We start from the raw sequence: 21,283 nt of genomic DNA, 5'->3' as shown, positions 1-21,283 counted from the left end.
GTAATAAGATAATAAATAAATAAAACAAAATTACACACAGATTAAACAGTTTAAAGACTAATAATTATTCTGTTAAGACTAAAAAATAGAACTATTTTTATTAATTATATTGAAAAAATGCATAAAAAATAAGAGACATCACTAATGACAAATAGTTGAAAGGTGTTTATAATTTGATTTTGAAGAAAACTTTAATGGATCACCACCAAGTGTTGTTAAAATAGATCATTTTCAAGAAAAAGTTAGTTTTTGAACCATTTTTAGTAGAGTTTTCTGAAGAAAGTCAAGATTTCCTTCATTTTTCTCTTAAACAACAGACCCACAGACGTGTTTGAGTCCTCAGTCCAGACTTTCTCAGTGGCACTAAATATAAATGGCACGTAAAAAGGTTGTTTAGGCAGAAAATCGATGTCAGCCTCTCTTCTAGGGGAGGGATTACAATTAGCAACCCTCTTCTAATCCTCCCCTGGTTTCGCCTCTGATGCGCCGCCTCAGCTCGGTCCACCTCTCCATCTCACTCAGTCCCAGCTCTCCTCCCTATAGCGGATGTTGCATGAAAGCTCTTTGCTTTTGTTGTTTTTTTTTTTACTTTTAAGCAACACCTTTTTTTTTGGAAAGTTTGAATGTAATTGCTGCAGAGAGGGATGTGAAGCAGCTGCTGCAGGATAGAAAGTCTGGGGAAAATAAAGTTGGGGGACGTGATTCATCAAACTGGACGGCAAGTTGTGGAAACTTTGACATATTTGCATCAAAAGGTGAGCACTGCAAACATTTTATTTAACAAAAAGTGTAGAATAAGCTCCTAATTGTGAATTTTTAACAAGATTGGACCACATTTTCCCTAAACGAACTGTGCAATTGCATTCAATTGACCCATCCGGACCAAAATTTCCATTCAATTTGAGGATTTTTTGCAGATATTTAACCTTTTTTCAGTTCTGATATTAACATTTTAATCTAATATTTTAATTTTGTCAAGAGTTTGTGTAGTTTAGAGTTTGTCAGGATGTTTATAATGAGTTATTCTGGACTGGTTCAACAGTTTAATCATCTTTTCTGCACTTTATGACGCATTCTCAAACATCAAATATCAACCGATGAAAGTTTCTTTATTACACTTGACCTCTGGGCGTATGTGCTGAAGGACGGGACGTTTGATTACCAAGTGGTGATCTGTGACCTCCTGTGGTCTCTCATCAGCGCCTCCTCTGCCTGTCCACGGCCGCGGGTCAAAGCCCAGACGCTCGAATGCATTTATCCCTGGATACCATGAGCCTGGTGGACGACAGCTGCCTCTCACCTGCCAACTTCCACGAGATAGGGAAGGGCGGCGTGGCGGCGGCGGGGGGCCACGTCCACAGCATTGATGTCATTCTAGGTTTCAGCAAAGACCAGGAGCCGTTGCTGAGTCCCGCCGGGGCCCCGGGGCCCCAGAGGGGGGGCGTGGACGACATGGGAGGACATGGGAAGCACGCAGAGCCCTCGTCTTACAGCGGACATCTTCACTCTGTGAGAAGCAGCGACGCAGAGCAGCATCAGTACCACGGTTAGTGAAGGTGGGGAGGGTGCTCTCTAACCATCACCAGCATCTGAGGAAAGCCTCAGACATTTAGTTTTTATATTTTATTGTGGAAAAAAAGTATCTCTGGAAGGAGTAATAGTGACACTCTAGAGCCAAAAGTGATTTTTTAAAAACTTTTTAAGACCATATAATCACTTTAAAACAGAATTCCTGCAAAAAATGATGTTATTTTCCTAACTCAAAGATGCTTAAACACAAAATCATTAACATACTGTAACTTTTCAAGTGTTAACACGATAATTCCAGCAGATTTTGAAGGAGAAAAGCGGCGAATGCCGCTTTTCTCCTTCAAAATCTGCTGGAATTATCGTTGAAAAGTTAATCAAAAGAACATTAAAAGGTTAAACAGAAAGATCAAGACACTTAAATCTATAGTTATACCTCAAATCTAGGCTGTGATGTCGCAGCTTTCTAAAAAAAAACACATAAAAGGACAAATTTGACCAAAACAAATGTAATATTTGACGTATGGAACACTTTTAATTCAAAATAAATAAATAAACGACTCATGTGGAGTTCCAGTTAGTGAACTCTATGAAGTAGGAGATAAATAAATCACAGGACAAGATGGTGCAGGGGCTTTATGTCCCCAAGACCAATCCCATCCCCTTGTGGAATTCCCCCTAATCTTCTCTTCTCGTAGATTAGATTGTACAGCGGTTCATTCGGGTGTTATTGTCATCGTTCAGTCTCTGAATTAAATTTGCCACGTTTAATCTGAAGCTATTTTCGGGCGCGGGGCAGGTGGCCTGTGAGGTTGTGATCTAAAAAAAAAAAAAAAATGAAAGAAGGATAACAGTTTTGTTAAATAAAGGTGCTTCTACGCAGATGACATCACTCTTTTTGTTTGTGGCTTTCCTGTGAAGTCAGTCCAGTTCTTCCTGAATGAGCTGCTTGTCAGTGGTGTCACTTGCCCCCCCTTGCCGATAAACAGTAGACGGGCTTCAGACCGGTGGCTATGATGGGCTGACAGACCGAGAGCTGGTCACTGAACCAGACCTGACCTCTGCCTTTGTCAGTGCCTGGTCTTTGTCATAGCTGCTTAATGAGAGGTGGGTAAATGAACCTCCCCTAATCCTACTTTGCTTTTGCCACCACCGCCGTTTGCCAGTGGAAAGATCACGGTGACCTCTCTTTTGTAACACCATCCCATTAACAGGAGCGAGTGAACGCCGGGGTTCACACAGTCACTTCCACAACCCAAGAGGTGTCTCCAATTCTACCTGCCCTGGAGGACTGTGGGTAATTAAGTATCCATGACAACTTTCTGTGAGGAGGCAGACTCGCTGAGTAAATCATCTTATACCAAACTGGATCCATGAAACAGGCACAAGTTTTTCGATTTTAAAGCAAAATTATAAAACAAAAGCAGTAAAAAAGTCAAAACTTTCAGGATTTCTCTACTCCAGGGGTGTCGAACTCAATCGCACATAGGGGTCCAGAATCTAAAACACACCTTAGGTCGCGGGCCGAACAGGATAAACACTTATTGAACTCTAAAACTACATTTTTAAAACTTTGATTGATTTATTGATTGGTTTATTTTAAGCATAGTTTGAAAAATACAGGACATAAAACACAATTATTTCAAACTCAATACAGAAACAACTAATGCATTGATTAGAAAATAGAAGACAAACAAAAATAAAACATACTTATGTCACATTTGGTTCATTCATGTTTTGTGATAATTACCTAGAGTCAGTGGAGTTTGATTTATTGCTTGAAAAGGAGTGGGAAGAATCAAATTTATATAATCCCACCCCTAAGCTGAATTTGGCTGCTGAAGATGCTGAAATTGATAGATAGAAACGTTGAAGTTAATAGCTGAAAACGCTGAAGCTGATAGCCAGCTAAAATATTTGCTAAACTCTAAATTAGCTCAAAAAACTAAAACAAAAAAAAAAGGAAAAAAAAAACCTTGGTTAGCCAAAACAGCTAGCATGTAGCTGAAAAAATAGCTAAACTTTAAAATAGTTCAAAAAACAGAAAAAAGCCTAAATTAGCCAAAAATCTAAAAATGGCCTAAAAAACAAAAAAAGCCTTAATGAGCCAAAACGGCTAGCATGTAGCTAAAACATTAGCTTAAGGTCGAGACAGCTTAACAAAACAAAACAAAAAAGCTTAAATTAGCCAAAACAGCTAGCATGTAGCTGAAATATTAGCTAAACTCCAAAACAGCCGAAAAAATCTATCAGAATGCCAATTTTTTTAATTTAAATATAAATAAAATATATTTAAATATAAAACTTTTTAATATAAATATGAAAAATAAAAAGGCAGTAATATTATTCCAGAGTAAATCAACTTAAACCTTCAAATATTTTATACTCCATTAAATTATATTTAATCAAAATTATACAAAATGAGCCCAAGATAACATTGGACAATTAATAGCGATAACATAAAATGATCTGGATAGAATAGCTTTCACGTGGTATAATTCATAACATTTTTTTTTTTATTGAAACTTTCAATATAATTTGCAAAAACAGAAAAATATTTGTTTCTGAACTAAATCTTAGAAAGTAAAAAGACTTTTGTTTCAAGAGAAAATGCCTTACAAGAAAAATAATCTCATCACGAAAGTTTTTTAATCACAAAGAATGTCAGTTTAATGAAATATATATTAGTGAGTAGAATTATTTTCGTAGAATAGGAATTCTTGGCAGTTTTGGCGTAAAAAAATGATTTTTTTTTCTGTTTTTGCTGTGTTAATGTCCCTAAAAGTAAAAACTGTTGCAGCAAAAAAAGTGAAAAATTTTAAAAATGGCATAAAATACGTTTAAGTTAAAATAAGATGGTGTAATAGAATTATTTGGTTGTTTGGCAATAAAAACTACAAAGAAAACCAAATCTTCTGCTAAAATTGTTTCATCTTTTAGTTTCTGTTATCTGTAGCTTAAATAATCACATTTAAAACAAAGTTTGAAGAGCAATTCTTGTTTTTGAGGCATCAAAACTCAAGAGGAGAACTAAAGAAACTAACAAGAAAACATTCTTTACATTCAAACTGTTGAACATTCAGATGTTTATGTCTTTCAGGTCAAGAAATCCCATTAAGATCACATTTAGTTTCATTTTAACTCATTTTAAAAGCTCTAAATCAAAGACTTTACATAACACAGAGGACTTGTGGGTGTCAGTTTGATGTCTTGTTGTTCTTGTAGATGGTTTTCTGTTGTAAAAGTAGGAACTTTTGGCATAGAAGATCCAGGCAGCCGAACACATATAAACCAAAAAGTTCTGCACCTTTGATTTGTGTTTAAATTATTGTCCCAAGATCCATTTTTGAAAGCCTTTTTTAAACCCTTTCAGCATTCACAACTTCCTGACATCAGTATTAGTTTTGGATGCAAGAAAGACAAATTCCCTTTTTTTTTGGAGCAGATGCTCCTAGAAGTTCGGACCACCTGCCTAAATCCTGCATGTGAAGCTCTTACACAAGGAAGACAAATTAACCCCTTTTCCTAGATTGACGTCCCCCTCCACACCCACACACATGCTGAATGACCCATAGCCCTTCAATCAGACTGCTATCGTGTGACGGCTTCACAACAACAACTGATCCCATTTGGAGATCACCTTCTTTGGACTTTGTTTAATTCAATTACTTGCTGGTTTAACTAATTCTGGTTTGGCAGAAGGCTTCGCCTTGACTTGGGTCCATGTTTTTTTTTTTGTTGACGCTGTGTCTTTACGGTGGAAGAGGATTTGTTTGTGAGAAAGAAGATTTGCAGTTTTAGGTTAAACTTTTGTGTAAATGTTGACACTTCATGAAAAGACCGAGCAGTTAGAAGAGAAAGTACGACTCCGTCCAAATGGAATATAGTTCATGCCACTCACAAAAAAAGCTTTATTCAAAAATACTTTTATTTAATGAAAATTTTAACACTAAATCTGATGGAAGCCATTAGTGGCCTTGTGGTAGAATGTCCACCCTAAGACTAGAAGGTTGTGAGTTCAATTCCCATTTAAGTCATTCCAAAGACTCTAAAAATGGGGGCGGTGCCTTAACACTCAACATTAAGGGGTTGGATTGGGGGGGGTTAAACCACCAAATGGTTTCAGAGTGCGGCATGTCTTCAGTTCACCGCTCCCTCAGGAGATGGGTCGAGACTTGGCCCCGCCCACTATAACAACAACATACCAATAAAATCATTTGTTACACGTCGAGTACTGTCGTAGCAACCAGGGGTTTAGGGGAGAATTGATAAGGCGATATATCGCGATACTCCATTTGGCAATACTTGTATCGATTTATAATGCTGACAAGACGATATTTAATTAACTATTTATGAGCAAACATATTTCAGACTCTAATTTTCCACCTAAATCCTCGACCGCTCGCACACTGATCCTCCTTGAGCAGCAAGATCTCTCAAGAAACTGCTTCTGTTAAACGTTCAGTCAGCCTCGCGGTTTTTGTTGTCCTGAGACATGTACTATTTAGTTTTTACTTGGGATGGATACTGAACTAAAACTCTGTGCCCCAATACTGCCAGTATCTGTTGTGGTACTTCGTAGCGGCTCAGATAAGAACGAGTGATTGTTCTGGTACAGTCTTGGGATATATCGTGATATATATCGTGAGATGTGTATCACAGTCTTTCCAACACATTCCTCTAGTGGCAACTGTTTAAATTTGTTTGCATTCGTGGAAACGATAAAGATGTTGGGTCGTTTTTCCTTCTCCAATCAGGAATCATCGAGAAGGTTAAGGAAACTGTTTCAGCAGCGATTGTTGAAGGTTGATGCTTCTATCAGAAGATGTTCCCTTTGACCCTCTAAACTCGTTTCCTCATATTTTTTGGGAAATACGACCAGTTGATCAGTATATTTTATTCCTGGATTCATTACAGATTACTTCTTGTGCTCCAAACAGACACTGGCTTGTTTGCAAACAAGAGTGACGACGAGTTGGGAGAGCTGAGGCAGAGCATTGAGATGGACGAGGGCAAGTCTCCGGAGTCGTGCTGCAAAGACGATCAGCCCAAGAAGAAGCACAGACGCAACCGCACCACCTTCACCACCTACCAGCTGCACGAGCTGGAGCGCGCCTTCGAGAAGTCCCACTATCCCGACGTGTACAGCCGAGAGGAGCTGGCCATGAAGGTCAACCTTCCAGAAGTCCGAGTCCAGGTGAGACCAACAGTTTGCAAACACGTTTACATATCAGATTATTGAGTATTTATGTATCCAACCATTTAATTTATGAACCAAATCTTAAGGCATCCTAACAACAGGAAAAGAAAAGAGACTTTTTTTTTCTTCTTTTTACTGTACCCTATATCTTCCAATAGTGGCTGGTCCTCTAATAGGGCCGCTATTGGAAGATATACGGTAGTATATAACAATTTTCCCTCTAAAGTTCTCGTGCTGTTCTTCTCACAGCTTGGAGGATGTCTCAAACCTCATCTCCAAATTCCACCTCTCTGTGCTCTACCAAAATCATCTGCTGATCCCGACCAATAACCAAAACCCCACCAAGAACAAAGATCATCTCCCAAAACGTTTCCCAGGAGACTTTCCTTTACTTACTTTACTTAAAACAAACAACAAGTTCCACGGCAACAGTCAAGCTAAAAAAAAATAACTGCTAGAATTACTTAAATTTTAATGCCATTTAGCACAATAATAAGTTTGTTTTTTGCTAGTTTTAGGCACTTTTTTGAGTTTTTATGTACCCAAATGCACATTATTTTTATTACAGTGACAAAAAATGAGTGTAATAAGTTTAGAAGACTTATTTATATAACAAACTAAAAATATGATCTACGTACAAGTTGGCCCATCTTAATAAATCCTCATAAAATCTAAAACTAGCACTTAGTCTTAGATCATAAATCTACTTTTTTTTGTCTACAAAATAATGATATAAAATGTCACTAACTTGTCAACAATTCCTGAAATTTAAAGCAACATCATTAAATGTGAACAAAAAAATGGAATTTAAGTGTTTTGAGTCTTAAATAAAAAATGTATTGTCTAAAATATGGAGCAAAATGTCTTTTTGACTAGAATTAATTTCTTAAAATATTAATTCTTGGTAGTTTTTTTTTATTAGTACACGTCTTGCTTATTTAAAGAAAAATATGCTGAGATACAATTTTTTTCTTTTTACTTTTTTCCTGTTTTTGGTGTGTGAATTCCACTAAAACTAAAAGCTGTTGTAGTGAAAGAATCAGAAAGTAATTTTACATAAAATAAGTCTAACCTTAAATAAAATGCTATTATAGAATTATTTGATTGTTTGGAAATAAAAACGAGAACAAAAAACAAGATGTCTACTGGTTTTATCTTTTAATCTGCTGCCTAAATTATCACTTATGTTTTTACTGAAAGTTTGAAGAGCGATTTTTGTTAAACCTAGAGTGGAAAACTAAAGAAACTAACAAGAAAACATTATTTTACCACCTTACTGTTAAATACGTTATATTTTTTACTTTATTCTACTTATTTATTTTGTTCTTATTTTTAACTTCTTTTTTATATTTTTTATTGTGCTGTGCATTGCTGCTGGTGGACTCCCCACAATTTAACTGTTCCTGACAGTTACAATAAAAGTCTTTGAATCTTTGAATCTTCATATTTATCAATATATTTTGGGGATTTTTAAACATTTTTCCATCTTGGTGGGACAATCTCAAACACAAAAAGTTATAAAATAATTACAATTTCATCAAAACTAAACATATAATTGGATTTTAATGTCTCTCAGGGTCAAGAAATCCCACTAAGATCCCATTTAGTTTCACTTCAAAAACTACAGTGAAATTTGAGTCTTAACTTTTTTATAGTCAAAAGTATGAAGCAAAACGATTTTGACTAATTTTCATAACTTCCTTTTTTCTAGATCATCTTAGATTGAACTTTAATTGATAACACACTAGTAAAATTGCTTAATAAGAGAGAAAAAAAAATGTGATTTTTGACAAAAATGTGGAAAGGTAAAGCAAAGAGACGTCAAACAACTTAAAACCTGCTCAAATATCTTGAATATCTAAGGTTTTAAGCCTTTGTACCAAATATTTTTTGATTGAAGCTTTAAAGCTTTTTTGTTTCATTTGATTTGTGCCTTTTGCTTTTTGCTTTTCAGGGTTCTTGTTAGGAGATTGTAAATTTAACTGGTTAATTGGCCTTATAAATTTAGCTAAATTTAATGATTTATTAAGACGACACAGCACTTGTCAGTTAGTTTTTTGTTTGTTTTGTTTTTCAGTGTGGAAATGTGAATCAGAAAATGAACAATCAGTTGTAATTTTTTTAAAACTGTTACGGAAACAAAACAATATAAAAACTAAACATTAAAAAAATGTCAATTTTACATACAAGTTTGTAGTAAATGAAACTTTCTTTCCCCTCCAGGTTTGGTTTCAGAACCGCAGAGCTAAATGGCGTCGACAGGAAAAAATGGACGCGAGCGCCATGAAGCTCCACGACTCCCCCATGCTCTCCTTCAACCGTTCGGCGTCCGTCCACCCCAGCGTGGGGCCGGTGACCAATTCGCTGGCGCTGGACCCCTGGCTGCCCTCGCCTCTGTCCAGCGCCACACCGGTCCACAGCATCCCGGGCTTCATGAGTCCAGCTCAGGGCCTCCAGCCCGGCTATCCGAGCCACAGCTTCATCAACGTCACCCCCCACGCTCCCCACTCCCATCCTCATCCTCACCCCTCCATGGGGCAGGGGATGCAGAGCATGGCTCCTCCTCCGTACCAGTGTGCAGCGGCATACCCTGAGAAGTTCCCACTGGAGAACGTGGACCAGCGGAGCTCAAGCATCGCTGCTTTAAGAATGAAAGCCAAGGAGCACATCCAGTCTATGGACAAAACATGGCAACCCATGTGAGCGCATGAGTCCAGGGAATCAAATCGAAATGAGAAAAGGTGGATTTTAAACTGTGAAATTTTACTTTTTTCTAGGTTTTTCTATTAACTAATTCTATTTTTTCCTGCTGTGTGGGTACATATTTTGTTTTAATGACGCCAAGTAGCAGAAATATGGAGTCAAATCAGTATCAGCTTAAAGGGAATGAAAAGCAATATTGAAAATGTGATAAAAAGGCTTTGTAAATTAAAAATAATAATAATAATAATTTGAAAGCAGCTTTAAACTCGAAAATACACATTGATTATAAGAGCTCAAAGCCCCCTCCCCACATGAAATTAGGATCAGCTTGGCAGCGAAAATTCTTCCTTTCTCCCTTCCCCTTCATTTAGCCCTCCAAACGGAGGGTTATGAAAAAATAGTGTCTAATATTTCGAACGTTTTGTCCAATGACGTCATCAATAATCGCCGGTCCGCTAGCTTTAGCGCGGAGCTCCCAGCGCTTGAATATACATAACAACAGTGGGTGACTTTGGATCCCTTCATTTGGAGGGGGAAATTTAAAAATTAACAATCCCAGACTCGACTTGCACTTAAACTGCCACTTCAAATTGAGGGGAAGGGAGAAGGGAATAATTTGTATTGGGCCAATAACTTTGAATTGAAACAGAGAACTAAAAGCAAACAGGAAATTTAAAAAAAGGAAACGTTCAAAGTACAAATAAACATTTATTTTTTTAATTGGTAATAGTTTTTTTTATTCAAGTTTTCATTTTTTGTTTTCAAATTTTCAACATTTCTTTCAATTTTCAATTTTACTTTTACAACTTTTCAATGTGTATTTTTGAGTTAAATCTGCTTTCAAATGTTCTTCTTTTTTTTCTTGTTTTTCATTCACTTTAAGCAGATCCTGATTGACCCAATACAGAAATCTCAAATTTCTTCCTTACATTTTGCTTTTTGATACTGAATATGCAATTTATAACACAGATACTAAAACAAAACAAAAAAACAGATTATGCTAACATATTTGCATTTCCATCAGTATAAAACAGGGGTGCCCAAACTGCGGCACATTTGGCCCGGCCCCAAACACTGTCAGAGAGGATTTTTTTTTTTTCCCAATCTGGCTTTGAGATTGTTTGCTAACACTGCTAGCAAAACAGTGTTTTGCTAACAGGAAAACATTTTTTTGCTAACAGGAAACACTGTTAGCATCAATCGCAGACAGAATTGCTATCAGAAAACACTTTTTCTGTTAGCCTACAAACCCACTCCGGCCCCACATTGGTAAAGAAAAAAGCTATGCGGCTCTCACAAGAAAAGGTTTTGGGACTACTGGTATAAAATACTTTTTTTTAATATATGAAAAGATTTTTTTTCATAAATGTTTTTGCTAAAATTCATAAAATAAGCCAGTTTCTACTGTGTTCAGAGTGATTACTGCTCACCAAGCTGGAGGACAAGTGATGATAATGAGAATGTTGGCACCTTAAGAACCAAGTTTGAGGAAAAACCAAAACAATAAAACTTACAACTGAGCTGCTTTAAAAAGACAGAAAGATGTTCAAACCGTTGGATGGAAGAAAACCTGCTGTCAGTTGAGGCATCACCCCGCATCGTCTTTGTTTGGGACAATTGATCCAAGTGTCTTTGTCTGAGGGTGGAGGGGGGCAAACGGTTTAGGCTACATTTTATTGTCAAATCTGAGTTTAAACAGGACCCTTATGTTGAAATGTCATCTCAAAATTTCATTTATTTAATGGTTTTGTACTGTAAAAATTAGTCACAAATCAAGCTGGTTTATTTTAACAGTTGAGATGCTCATAGAGGGAAAGTCGTGTCGTAGCTGCTGCTTAACGTCCGTCCTCATATAGGTTGATTAATTATGCAAGAACAGACTTTTGTTTTGTTTTATTAGCATTTAGCACATAGTTATGGACCAAAAACAAGCCAAAGGTTAGAGAGCATTGCACAGGAACAATTTTAGATGTTTTTTGTCGGAAATTTACAAGATGTTGTCATAGTTTTTTTGTGTTTTTGTGATATTTAGTTTATTAATGTTCTGTTAAGAAGTTTTTATCTCCACTTTCTGCAGCTCTCGTGGAGCATTCCCACACAGTCAAAGGTTTTTCTTTTTTGAGTGATCCAAGATTACTCCGGTTTAATCATAATCATCTGACATACAGAAACATTCTTTCTGTTCATGTTCCTCCTCTCCCTCTGTCATGTACGAGCTCCTTCTATCCCCTCCCAGGGATCTCTGCTGTTCCATGGTTTGGTGGCAGGGTGCCAGCCTGTTAGGAAGATGAGACTCCAATCAATCAGAGTTTTATGGGGGGGGGCTCTGAACACAGGGTCCCGGCTCCCTAATTGCCCCAGGCAGGCAGGCAGAGCGAGCCGCTGCAACACATGTTCACGGAGCGAGCGGTCCGAGTCACTTTCCTGAGCAGATGGAGGCCGGAACGGACTGTGCTTGGATGACCATATGGAGGAGGCAGAGGATGCAAAAGGGCGATGTTTGTGTGATTTTTGACACGCCTCAAAGAGATGAGGAATGTTTGTGTGCGCTTGGCGGGTGACTCTCAACCAGGTCACATAGCTGAGCATCTGTTTTTCCTAAATTTATTGTCTAAAGATGTTGAAGAATTCCAAGGGCTTGTTTTTTTAAATAAAGTTTTTTCTGATGTCTGATTTAAATTCACATTTAAGTACAGTGCAATGAAATGTGAAATGTGCATTCATCTTTAAATTAGTAACATTTGTTTTACTCCTCAAGCATGCATTAAAGCAACCACAGGAAAAGGACAAAGTGAAAACATTAACAAAGAGATTAAGCTGAAAAAGTGTGGGAGCATAAAAGCAGCACACAGAAAGCGGAGGAGAGGCGGGTGCACGGGGCAGCTCATCAGGCTTAATGATGTAGAAAATCCCCCAATTAGAGCGTTTTCCTGTGTTGCAGGATGAGTTCAGAGTGGGGTCTTCTGACAGCTCAGGGATTAGTACCCGGGCTGGACCGGGCCGACTCGGGTCTGCTCAGGCACTAACTAACTGTTGGCACCGCTGAACTGGGGCCGGGTCGGGACTTTAGTCACAGCCAGGGGCAGAGGTAGGCATGCGTTGAGAGGCATGGGAAAACTGTTCTCTGTGTAGAACCGATCACCAAACCACAAGTCACTATTTTAGGCTCAAATTCTTCAGGAAAGGACTAAAAAAGTTTCATGTTTTAACTAAAATCTGCAGAACTCTCCCACCAGTTGTTTTTTTGCAATACAATATCTGTGTGCTGCAAACAGGACTAGCGAAGAAATGTTTAGTAAAATGAGCACAAATCATTACACTCCCACCGCCGTGCTTCACAGTGTTTGCCAGCTACGCTCCAAAAACTTTACACCAATTTGTCTGAATTGTTCATTTACAACTTTACAAGCTGAAACTTTAATTACATCTTGGATGTATACACATTTACATTCTTCTGTTTTTTTTTTTTAAATAAAATTCAAGAAATAAATGCTTTTTGAAGTTCTTATTTGAAAGGACGACCAAAAAATAAATATTATAATCTATTTAAGGTTGTGAACAGCAACAGGAAGTTTCTTGCTGTGAAAGGGTGAACTAATTTTTTAAATTAGGATGTCATGTTCGTCATTCTGGGTGATTCCCTGTATTAAATAAGAAACTAAAAAGTCATAAAGTTCTATAGTTACAGATACTGTGTTTGAATACATGAACCTCTTTTGACCCACAATGATTACAAAAGTTCCTGTTGCTACATTTTTTTTCTTTTTTTTCCAGGAAGTTGAGGTATTATAAATTAGAAATTCCTCATTTTGGTGACTTAAAAGACAAAACTTATAACGTGAAGGGGAGTCAAACTCGATCTGAAGAGGGGCAAAAATCCAAAACACACTTAGGTTGGGGGTCGAACAGAATAAACATTTACTGAACACTCTAAAACTAAATTTCTGAAACTTTAAAACTTTAACTTTTTAACATAATTATGAACAAGATATATAAGGTTACCTGTGATAATGCTAATGTGAATGCTGTAAGCTGAATTTGGCCCCGAAGATGCTGAAATTAATATCTGAAAACACTAATGCTGAAGCTGATAGCCAGCTAAAAAAATAGCTCAATGCCAAATTAGCCAAAAAAACAAACAAACAAACAAAAAACGTAGGTTAGCCAAAACAGCTAGCATATAGCTGAAAATAGCCAAACTTCAAAATATTCTAAAAGCTGAAAAAAAGCCTAAATTAGCCAAAACAATTAGCATGTAAACATTAGCCTAATTCCAAAACAGCTTAAAAAAATAAAAGATAAAAGTCTAAATTAGCCAAAACTGCTAGCATGTAACTGTTTTGCTGTAGATTAGCAAAACTCCAAAAGAGCCTTAAAAAAGTTTTAGTAAATGCCAAAATAGTCCAAAAAGCTATCAGAATGCCATTTTCAAAAACTTTTAGAACCTTAACTTTAACACAATTATGAATAATAAAAAGGCAGGAATATGATTCCAGAATAAACCAACTTAAACTTTAAATAACTTTTAATATTTTACTCAAAATATATTTAGTCAAAATTAAACAAGTTTGAAATAAGCGCAAGATAACATCGGGGCATTAATAACAATAAAATAAAATAATCTGGAGGGCCAGATAGAATTACCAAGAGGGCCGGATCCGGCCCCCGGGCCTTGACTTTGACTTGTTTTAAAGGCTTTTTCTATACGCTTGAATTTTCATTGATTTTATATATGTTTTGTTTTTTTTTTTTTTACTCAAATTCTTAACTCTTGTTAAGTTTCTGCATCAAAATATGTATATTAATGTTATAACAGGACAGTCACAGTCCTCAGCTCATGTGTTGCACATTAGAAATTCTAACCTCTAAGTGAGGAAACAGCAGTTTTGGGGGTATCAGCGTGACCCGAGCGACGGTCACGTCCTTCCTGTGCGGTTGCAGAAATAACACAACCGCAGCCGTGTTCAGCAGGAATAACTGGGTCCCTGCAGACTAATTGATTAATTGTGCGGTCCATTATTTAGCTCCTGCACTCCGGCAGATCTGAAAGGGCCTCGGCTGGAGTTAACAGTCTTATTGGAAAGACGCGTTCCTTGCTAAGGATAATAAGGGAAAATAGCGGAATTAATTGGGTTTGATTAAGGGAGCTTTTCAATGGGACACAGGTTTTTCGCATGACATAATTAGAGGTCAGTTGGCGAGGGCTGTGGTTGGGGGGGTGGATTTGGTTGTTGGCGCCAGTGCTTTGTGGGCGTGTCTGAGGGGGAGAGACAGATAGACAGAGTGTGTGTGTGTGCTCCCTTCACACTTGTAGAATTGTGTGTCTGGTAAATTTCTATAGGCTCACTCACTAGAAAGCACACAGGGAAGTTCACAGGGGGCCCTCTGTGCACACATTGTGTGATTACTTTTACTAGAGTTGCTGGCATTAAAGGCACAGGGCTGAGGCTTTTGTGGACGCTCCACGGTCATTAGCTGCACATTTCAGAGACTATATTACTGCAGGGAAGGCGGTGTGGGCGGCAGAAAAACTCATTCATCAAGGATGAGGAAGACACTTTTTGCACAAATGCATGGTATTCATTCCACACATGCACACACTAATCCATCTGAAATATAATCTAGAACTGAAGGAAAAAAAAACATTAGATGAACTAAAAGCAGGCTCCCTAGGTGATTAGATTATCAAATACTTTATTCTGCCTTTGCATTTTTCCCCTCAAACCTGTTGGGATTTTTTCTGTTTTTATTTATTTATTTATTTTGGTATTTGCAATACTAAGCTCCGCATTTTCTGCTGTAATAGTTCATTACAAACCAGATGATGTTCTTCTGTGTGAGATAATTTGATGTGACAAAAGATCCCGTCCCCTATAAAAGCCTAATTTGCTCGTATCGATGAAGCACATCTGTTGCTTTTAGGAGGTCCCCTCTGCTGCTTGAGGTTTAGTGGCACAAAATACAACAGAAGAATATATATATATTTATTATTTTGGATTAGAGGGGAGAAAAAAATTCTTTCTGATTTTTCCTTTTTTGATTTTCAATTGCTAATCCCAAGGAGCCTTTCAGTTAAGTTTACCTGGCGTTTTCCTAATCAATGGGTTGTACTCGGACGCCCTCTAGTGGTGTCAAACTGTAGAGCAATGTGGATCAGCAGAAAAATTAACTTTTCAGAATAATAGACTTTTGTTTTTGTGGCCATTCATTTGTAAAACTGTAGCTTTTAAATTTTTACAATAAAAGACAAGAAAACCAGGTAAAACAGGACATTTTACACCATTATAACTATGAAATTTTGTCTGGTTTTACTATAAAAATTAAGAATGTCAATGTTGGTGTATTATCAAAAAATAGATCCTTTTGTGCAGCATAGATTAGAATTTGTGCTTAGTTTACTTCTTTCAATTAGACTTCCTTTAATTGATTGTATTTTATTATTTTTTAAATCAACCGAAGTCATTTGTTTTATATAACTAAAATGTGCATTTAAGGTTCTGTATTCATAGAGAATCATTTTTAAATATTCCTAAATATGGATTTAAGCATATTGTGTTTGCAAAACATTTTATATTGTAATGAAGTAAAACAGCTCAATAATCAGACACATTTTAACACAATTTTTTTTTTAATTAGCCTTTTAAAAAAATGATTAAAAAATAAATATCATAATGTTTCTTTTAAATTTATTATTTCTCACAATTTGTTAGTTTTTTTTGTCAGAAAAAGCTTCTATCCTTTCATTGACGTTTTTACTGTCAAACATGGATGTAGTGCGCCCTCTGCTGTAAGAGTTGTGCCATGACATGGTATATTTAACACTTTCAGTTCTTTGACATTTTCAAAGTTTTAAATGGATTGTGAAAAGTTTATATTTTTTTCGAGAAAAGTAAAAATTGCAACATATTATTGAATGCATTGTTTGAAAAAAACTCATAAAATCTGTTGCCTACTTCATGATTCAAAAATGTCAAGAAAGTTAAAACTACTTTCAATTGTCTGAATGAACAAGTTTGCACATTTGGTGTTATCTTTTACATTTGAATCATAATTTTACTTATTTATGCCCTTGAATCTGGTTAAAAATATCTAGAAACTAGAGATTGTATAAGAGTCAAGTTTTTGAAACAAAAAAGAATCTTGAGGGTGATTAAATATTTTCAGTTTTGGGCGCGTTTTGACTGAAAGAGATGAAAATTTAAGATGAAGATTAAGTTCTCAAACTAGTATGTATTTCTATCCTTTTAGATCAAGTCTAGAATGATGCTTTAGAGCTGATTATTAATAATATTAACTTTTTTTAAGTGAAAATAGAAATAATAACAATTAATTTTAGGCAAAAAAGATCAAATCGGAAAAACTAAAGTAAATTGAGTATATTTAAGTGGAATAAAGTGAAGGTAAAGGGTTATTTTTACCTGAACGTGGCGGTGGAAACACATCTGCGCAAGTGCAGTCCAATTACCGTAAATTTCTCAACAAATTGTTCTCTGGAAAAATTCCAGCTGTTTCCATAGACTGTAAAACATTACGTTATTTTATATACAGTCTATTGCTGTTTCGGGGAGCTGAGGCGTTGCGCTTTAATGTCCTTATCGCGAGATTAATGTAATCTCACCCGGAAGCCCGCGAACAACTCCGTTGTTTCACTGGAGCTGTGGAGGAAAACAGACAGCGTAGCATGCAAAAACTTTTATAAAAGCAGAAATAAGATGAAAAATGTTGGCAAGACGAGCCTCCCAGGTTCGAAAACCTCCATTGAGTCTCATAGGAGATTTTGAGACCGAAGGAGCAACGAAAGGAGTCACTTCTGGCGAGATAAGGTAACGTTTTTAGGAGCTGAATTTCTGGAAGAAGCCCTCGCTAGCTAGTTTTAATTTTACCTTGACATGCGTGTGTAAAATGAAATTCAAATCTAAGCAAGTTACCCATTTTGACGTACAAATTAAATTATAATATAAGCATAAATTTAGGAACGTTTATGCTGAGAAATAACAATAACTAAATACAATTTCTTCCAGTTTCCTGCATTTTGTCAGATCCCGTGAGGATGCTGGAGATGGTGATGAGGTGCTGGAGGACCAACGAGGGAGAAAACATGGGGATGTTGGAGGTTCTGGTGATGTGGTCAGAGACCGAAGCCGCTCACCCCATCATCAGAGGTGGAGGACAGATGCAGAGCCTGACGATGGAGCCCCTCCACCACTGAGGTTTAACCCCAGGTGCACCCCGGGTGTCCAGCTACCTCTAAATTCAGGAAACCCATCACCGGGTAAAATCTTTTCCTACATTTTTGATTCTGAAGTTTTCAGACTTATCACTGAAAACACAAACAAGAATGCAGCCAGAAACCAGGAGAAAGGGGGGAAGTTCACCTGGACTAAAATGAGTCAAAGAGAAGCAAAGAAATTTATCGGCCTGCTGTTGTACATGTCAGTGTTGGACTTGCCGAGGATGACTGACTTTTGGCGTCAAAGCACAATTTTCCATGTGCCGTTCCCCGCTACGGTCATGACTCGAGAGCGCTTCATGGCTATTTTATCTAGTCTCCATTTCAGCGACCCAGAGAAAGATGAGGAGAACGAGCAGAAGAAGAGCACAGAGGATTATGACCCCCTCCACCAGGTCAGACCTCTAATGGAGATGATCCGCACAATCTCCAAGACCATCTACCACCCAAAACAGCACCTTTCAGTGGTCGAGAGGATGGTTGGGACAAAACAATGTATGAAGACCAAGCCAACAAATCGGAGGTTTAAGCTTTTTGTGCTAGCAGACATAAACGGCTACACCGTTGACTTCAAGCTCTACACAGGAAAATCTAAGACGGCATCAGGAAAGGGGCTCTCTTTTGATGTAGTCTCAAGTCTGGTCAACAGAGACTACCTGGGGTCTGGGTATCTTGTATACACAGACATTTACACTAGTCCCGTCCTCTTTCGACACCTGAGCCAGCAGGGATTTGGAGCTTGTGGAATATACAGGTAATGTGCAACAGCTGCCCAATATTACTAGTTATACAAGTCCTGGCCTGCAAGTAATCATCTTCTTCTCATACAGGCAGGGAATAGATGGTGTCCCCACCACCAAAGAAAATGACTTGACCAAAAGATCCCCACCAGGCAGTATCCGCTGGATCAGGGATGGCGACCTTTTATTTGTGAAGTGGATGGGCACCAGAGAGGTCTCCATGTGCTCCACCATCCACCCTATGTACAGTGGAGACACAGTGCAGCGCTGGCAGAAGACAGGTATTCATATTGCTATTGATCCTATTTGTATATTATTGAAAACACACTTAACCTAAATACAATACTTACCTAAAGCATGCCTATCTATATAGCTAATTTCTAGATGACAAACTTAGTAATAGCAGTAGTTGTTCTGCTACAAACGATTATTTTAATAGTCGACTAATCATGTATTATTTTTTCAGATTAGTCGACTTATCGGGTCATGCACAAAAAGGATGTAAAAGACACATCTTAACCCTCATTAGCTTTAAACTAACTAAAAATTAGATATTACCTGTGATAATGTTAGTGTGAATGCTGTAAACTGAATTTGGCAGCTGAAGATGCTAGTGCTGATAGCTGAAGATGCTGAAATTGATAGCAATAAAGGCTGAAGTTGATAGCTGAAGCTGATAGCCAGATAAAATATTAGTTAGATGCCAAATTAGCCTAAAAAACTGAGAAAAGTCAAAGTTAGCCAAAACAGCTACCATGTAGCAGAAATAATGGCTGAACTCCAAAATAATTTAAAAAAATTCTACAAAAAAGCATAAATTAGCCATGATAGCTAGCATGTAACTGAAATATTAGCTAAGCTCCAAATTAGCCTGAAAAAAACCCCAAAAGCCTAAATTAGCCAAAACAGCTAGCGTGCAGTTGAAGTATTATCTAAACTCCAAAATGGCCTAAAAAGCAAAAATATGTTATCCAAAACAACTAGCATGTAGCTGAAATAGTGGATACAATACAAAAGTCTAAAAAAAAACAAACAAAAAAGCCTAAATCAGCCAAAATAGCTAGCATGTAGCTGAAATATTAGCTAAACTCCAAATTAGCCTGAAAACAAACAAAAGCCTAAATTAGCCAAAACTACTAGCATGTAGCTGAAATAGTGAACAAATTCCAAAAGTCTAAAAAAACAAACAAACAAAAAAGCCTAAATCAGCCAAAATAGCTAGCATGTAGCAGAAATATTAGCTAAACTCCAAACTAGCCTAAAAAACAAAAAAGCGCTAGTTAGCCTAAACAGCAAGCATGGAATTAAAATATTAGCTAAACTCCAAAATAGTCTAAAAAACTGAAAAAAATAAATTAGACAAAACAGCTGGCATGTAATTAAAATGTTGGCAAAAAAGAGCCTAAGATAGCCACAACAGCTAGCATGGAGCTGAATTGTTAGCTAAACTCCAAATTAGCCTAAAAAGGGAAAAGCCTAAATTTGCCAAAACAGCTAACACACAGCTGAAATATTAGCTAAACTTCCAAAAAGCCTAAAAAAAAAAGAAAAGCCTTTGTTAACCAAAACAGTTAGCATGTAGAATAAATATTGGCTAAATTTCAAAACTGTCTAAAAAAACAAGCAAAAAAAGCCTAAATTGGCCAGAATAGCTAGCATGCAGCTAAAATATTAGCTAAACTCAAAAATAGCCTAAAAAACTGTAATAAATACCAACATTCTAGATGTCAAAACAAACAAGTTCTTTCCCCAAACCTACTGCAGTTACGGTGTTCAACAAGTACACGGAAGGAGTCGACACTTCGGACCAGATGATTGGGACAAGCGCAGTCCGACGGAAAACCAGGAGATGGCCCATCATGGTTTTCCATCATCTGGTTGACATTGCTGTGACGAACTCCTTCGTCATCCACAAGACTCGCTGTGAAAGCCTGCGGGAGAAGCCGCTGACTCGTCAGCAGTTCCTGGAAGAGGTCGCTGCACACCTGCTCGGGGTTGACTTGAAAAGTGACCTTCAAAAGAACCCGGATCAGCACCTACCTGTCCCCACAAGGAGTGGACAGACCAAATCGCAGAGGGCCAGCATGGGGCGACGACGCTGCAAAGTCTGCAGCAAGAGCACCCCCTGGAAGTGTTGGACTTGTGATGTGGGTCTATGCCTGCAGCCAGAGAGAAACTGTCACTGGCAGTTTCATCAACACCTTAAGAGGAGTCAGGGAGCAGAGAACTGATCTGCATACACTTCACATTTATGCTATGTTTTTGCACATTTATCAACAAAGATACAGATATTTTGTTGTAAATAGTCGTCAAATATAAACTTTTAACGTGCAAGACCTTTTGTTTGTGTTTAATTGTACTATTTTTTTTCACTAAAAACTCTTCAAATTAAAATCGTGTTCTTTATTTTTTTCATTTTAAATGGTTATTACTCTCTTACAGCATTGAGTAAACTGTGAATTACTAACATTAAATGTAATGTTTTCTAGAAAAAGGAGCTAAAGGATTCATTTACAGGACATTGACCCTTTCATAGTCAAAATTATCAGAAAACTTGAGGCAAACGCTTAGAGATTGTTTTCATTGAGGTTGAAAGAAATATCAGAGAGCATAGGAACCTCTTGGATAGTATAGAACAATATCACATACAACACGTGTCAAAGTAAAGACCAGGGGGCCGGATCCTCCAGATCATTTTATTTTATTGTTATTAGTCACCCAATGTTATCTTGTGCTTATTTCTAACTTGCTAACTTGTATAATTTTGACAGAATATTTGCTTTCATGGAGGGTAAAATATTGAAATTTATTTAAATTGATTTATTCTGGAATAATATTCCTGCCTTTTTATTATTCATAACTATGTTAAAAAGTTACAGTTTT

General features: G+C 37.1%; 2 protein-coding genes and 1 long non-coding RNA gene across 3 annotated transcripts; 2 read left to right on the top strand and 1 right to left on the bottom strand.

The window, feature by feature from the left end:
* Positions 1-603: 603 nt before the first annotated feature.
* LOC118598651 lies at positions 604-16,981 on the bottom strand. The gene is made up of 2 exons (XR_004947720.1): positions 16,849-16,981; positions 604-1,507 (listed from the first exon to the last, which is right to left on the bottom strand). It is a non-coding gene; the product is annotated as an uncharacterized LOC118598651 (long non-coding RNA).
* rx1 (retinal homeobox gene 1) lies at positions 1,217-9,735 on the top strand. The gene is made up of 4 exons (XM_036211456.1): positions 1,217-1,546; positions 4,713-4,721; positions 6,468-6,724; positions 8,951-9,735. The coding sequence occupies exons 1-4, from the start codon at positions 1,249-1,251 to the stop codon at positions 9,428-9,430; spliced, it is 1,044 nt and encodes a 347-aa protein (XP_036067349.1). The 5' UTR covers positions 1,217-1,248; the 3' UTR covers positions 9,431-9,735.
* Positions 16,982-17,004: 23 nt separating the features above from the next.
* LOC112150915 (piggyBac transposable element-derived protein 1) lies at positions 17,005-21,133 on the top strand. The gene is made up of 4 exons (XM_024279451.2): positions 17,005-17,253; positions 17,452-18,414; positions 18,491-18,681; positions 20,165-21,133. Exons 1-4 carry the CDS (start codon positions 17,150-17,152, stop codon positions 20,629-20,631), a joined length of 1,725 nt encoding a protein of 574 aa, XP_024135219.1. The 5' UTR covers positions 17,005-17,149; the 3' UTR covers positions 20,632-21,133.
* The last annotated feature ends 150 nt before the right edge of the window (positions 21,134-21,283 follow it).

This window comes from Oryzias melastigma, linkage group LG4 (assembly GCF_002922805.2).
Source record: "Oryzias melastigma strain HK-1 linkage group LG4, ASM292280v2, whole genome shotgun sequence".
Lineage (NCBI taxonomy): Eukaryota > Metazoa > Chordata > Actinopteri > Beloniformes > Adrianichthyidae > Oryzias > Oryzias melastigma.
Note: the sequence above shows the minus strand (reverse complement) of the source record. Positions and strands in the feature narration are given on the sequence as shown.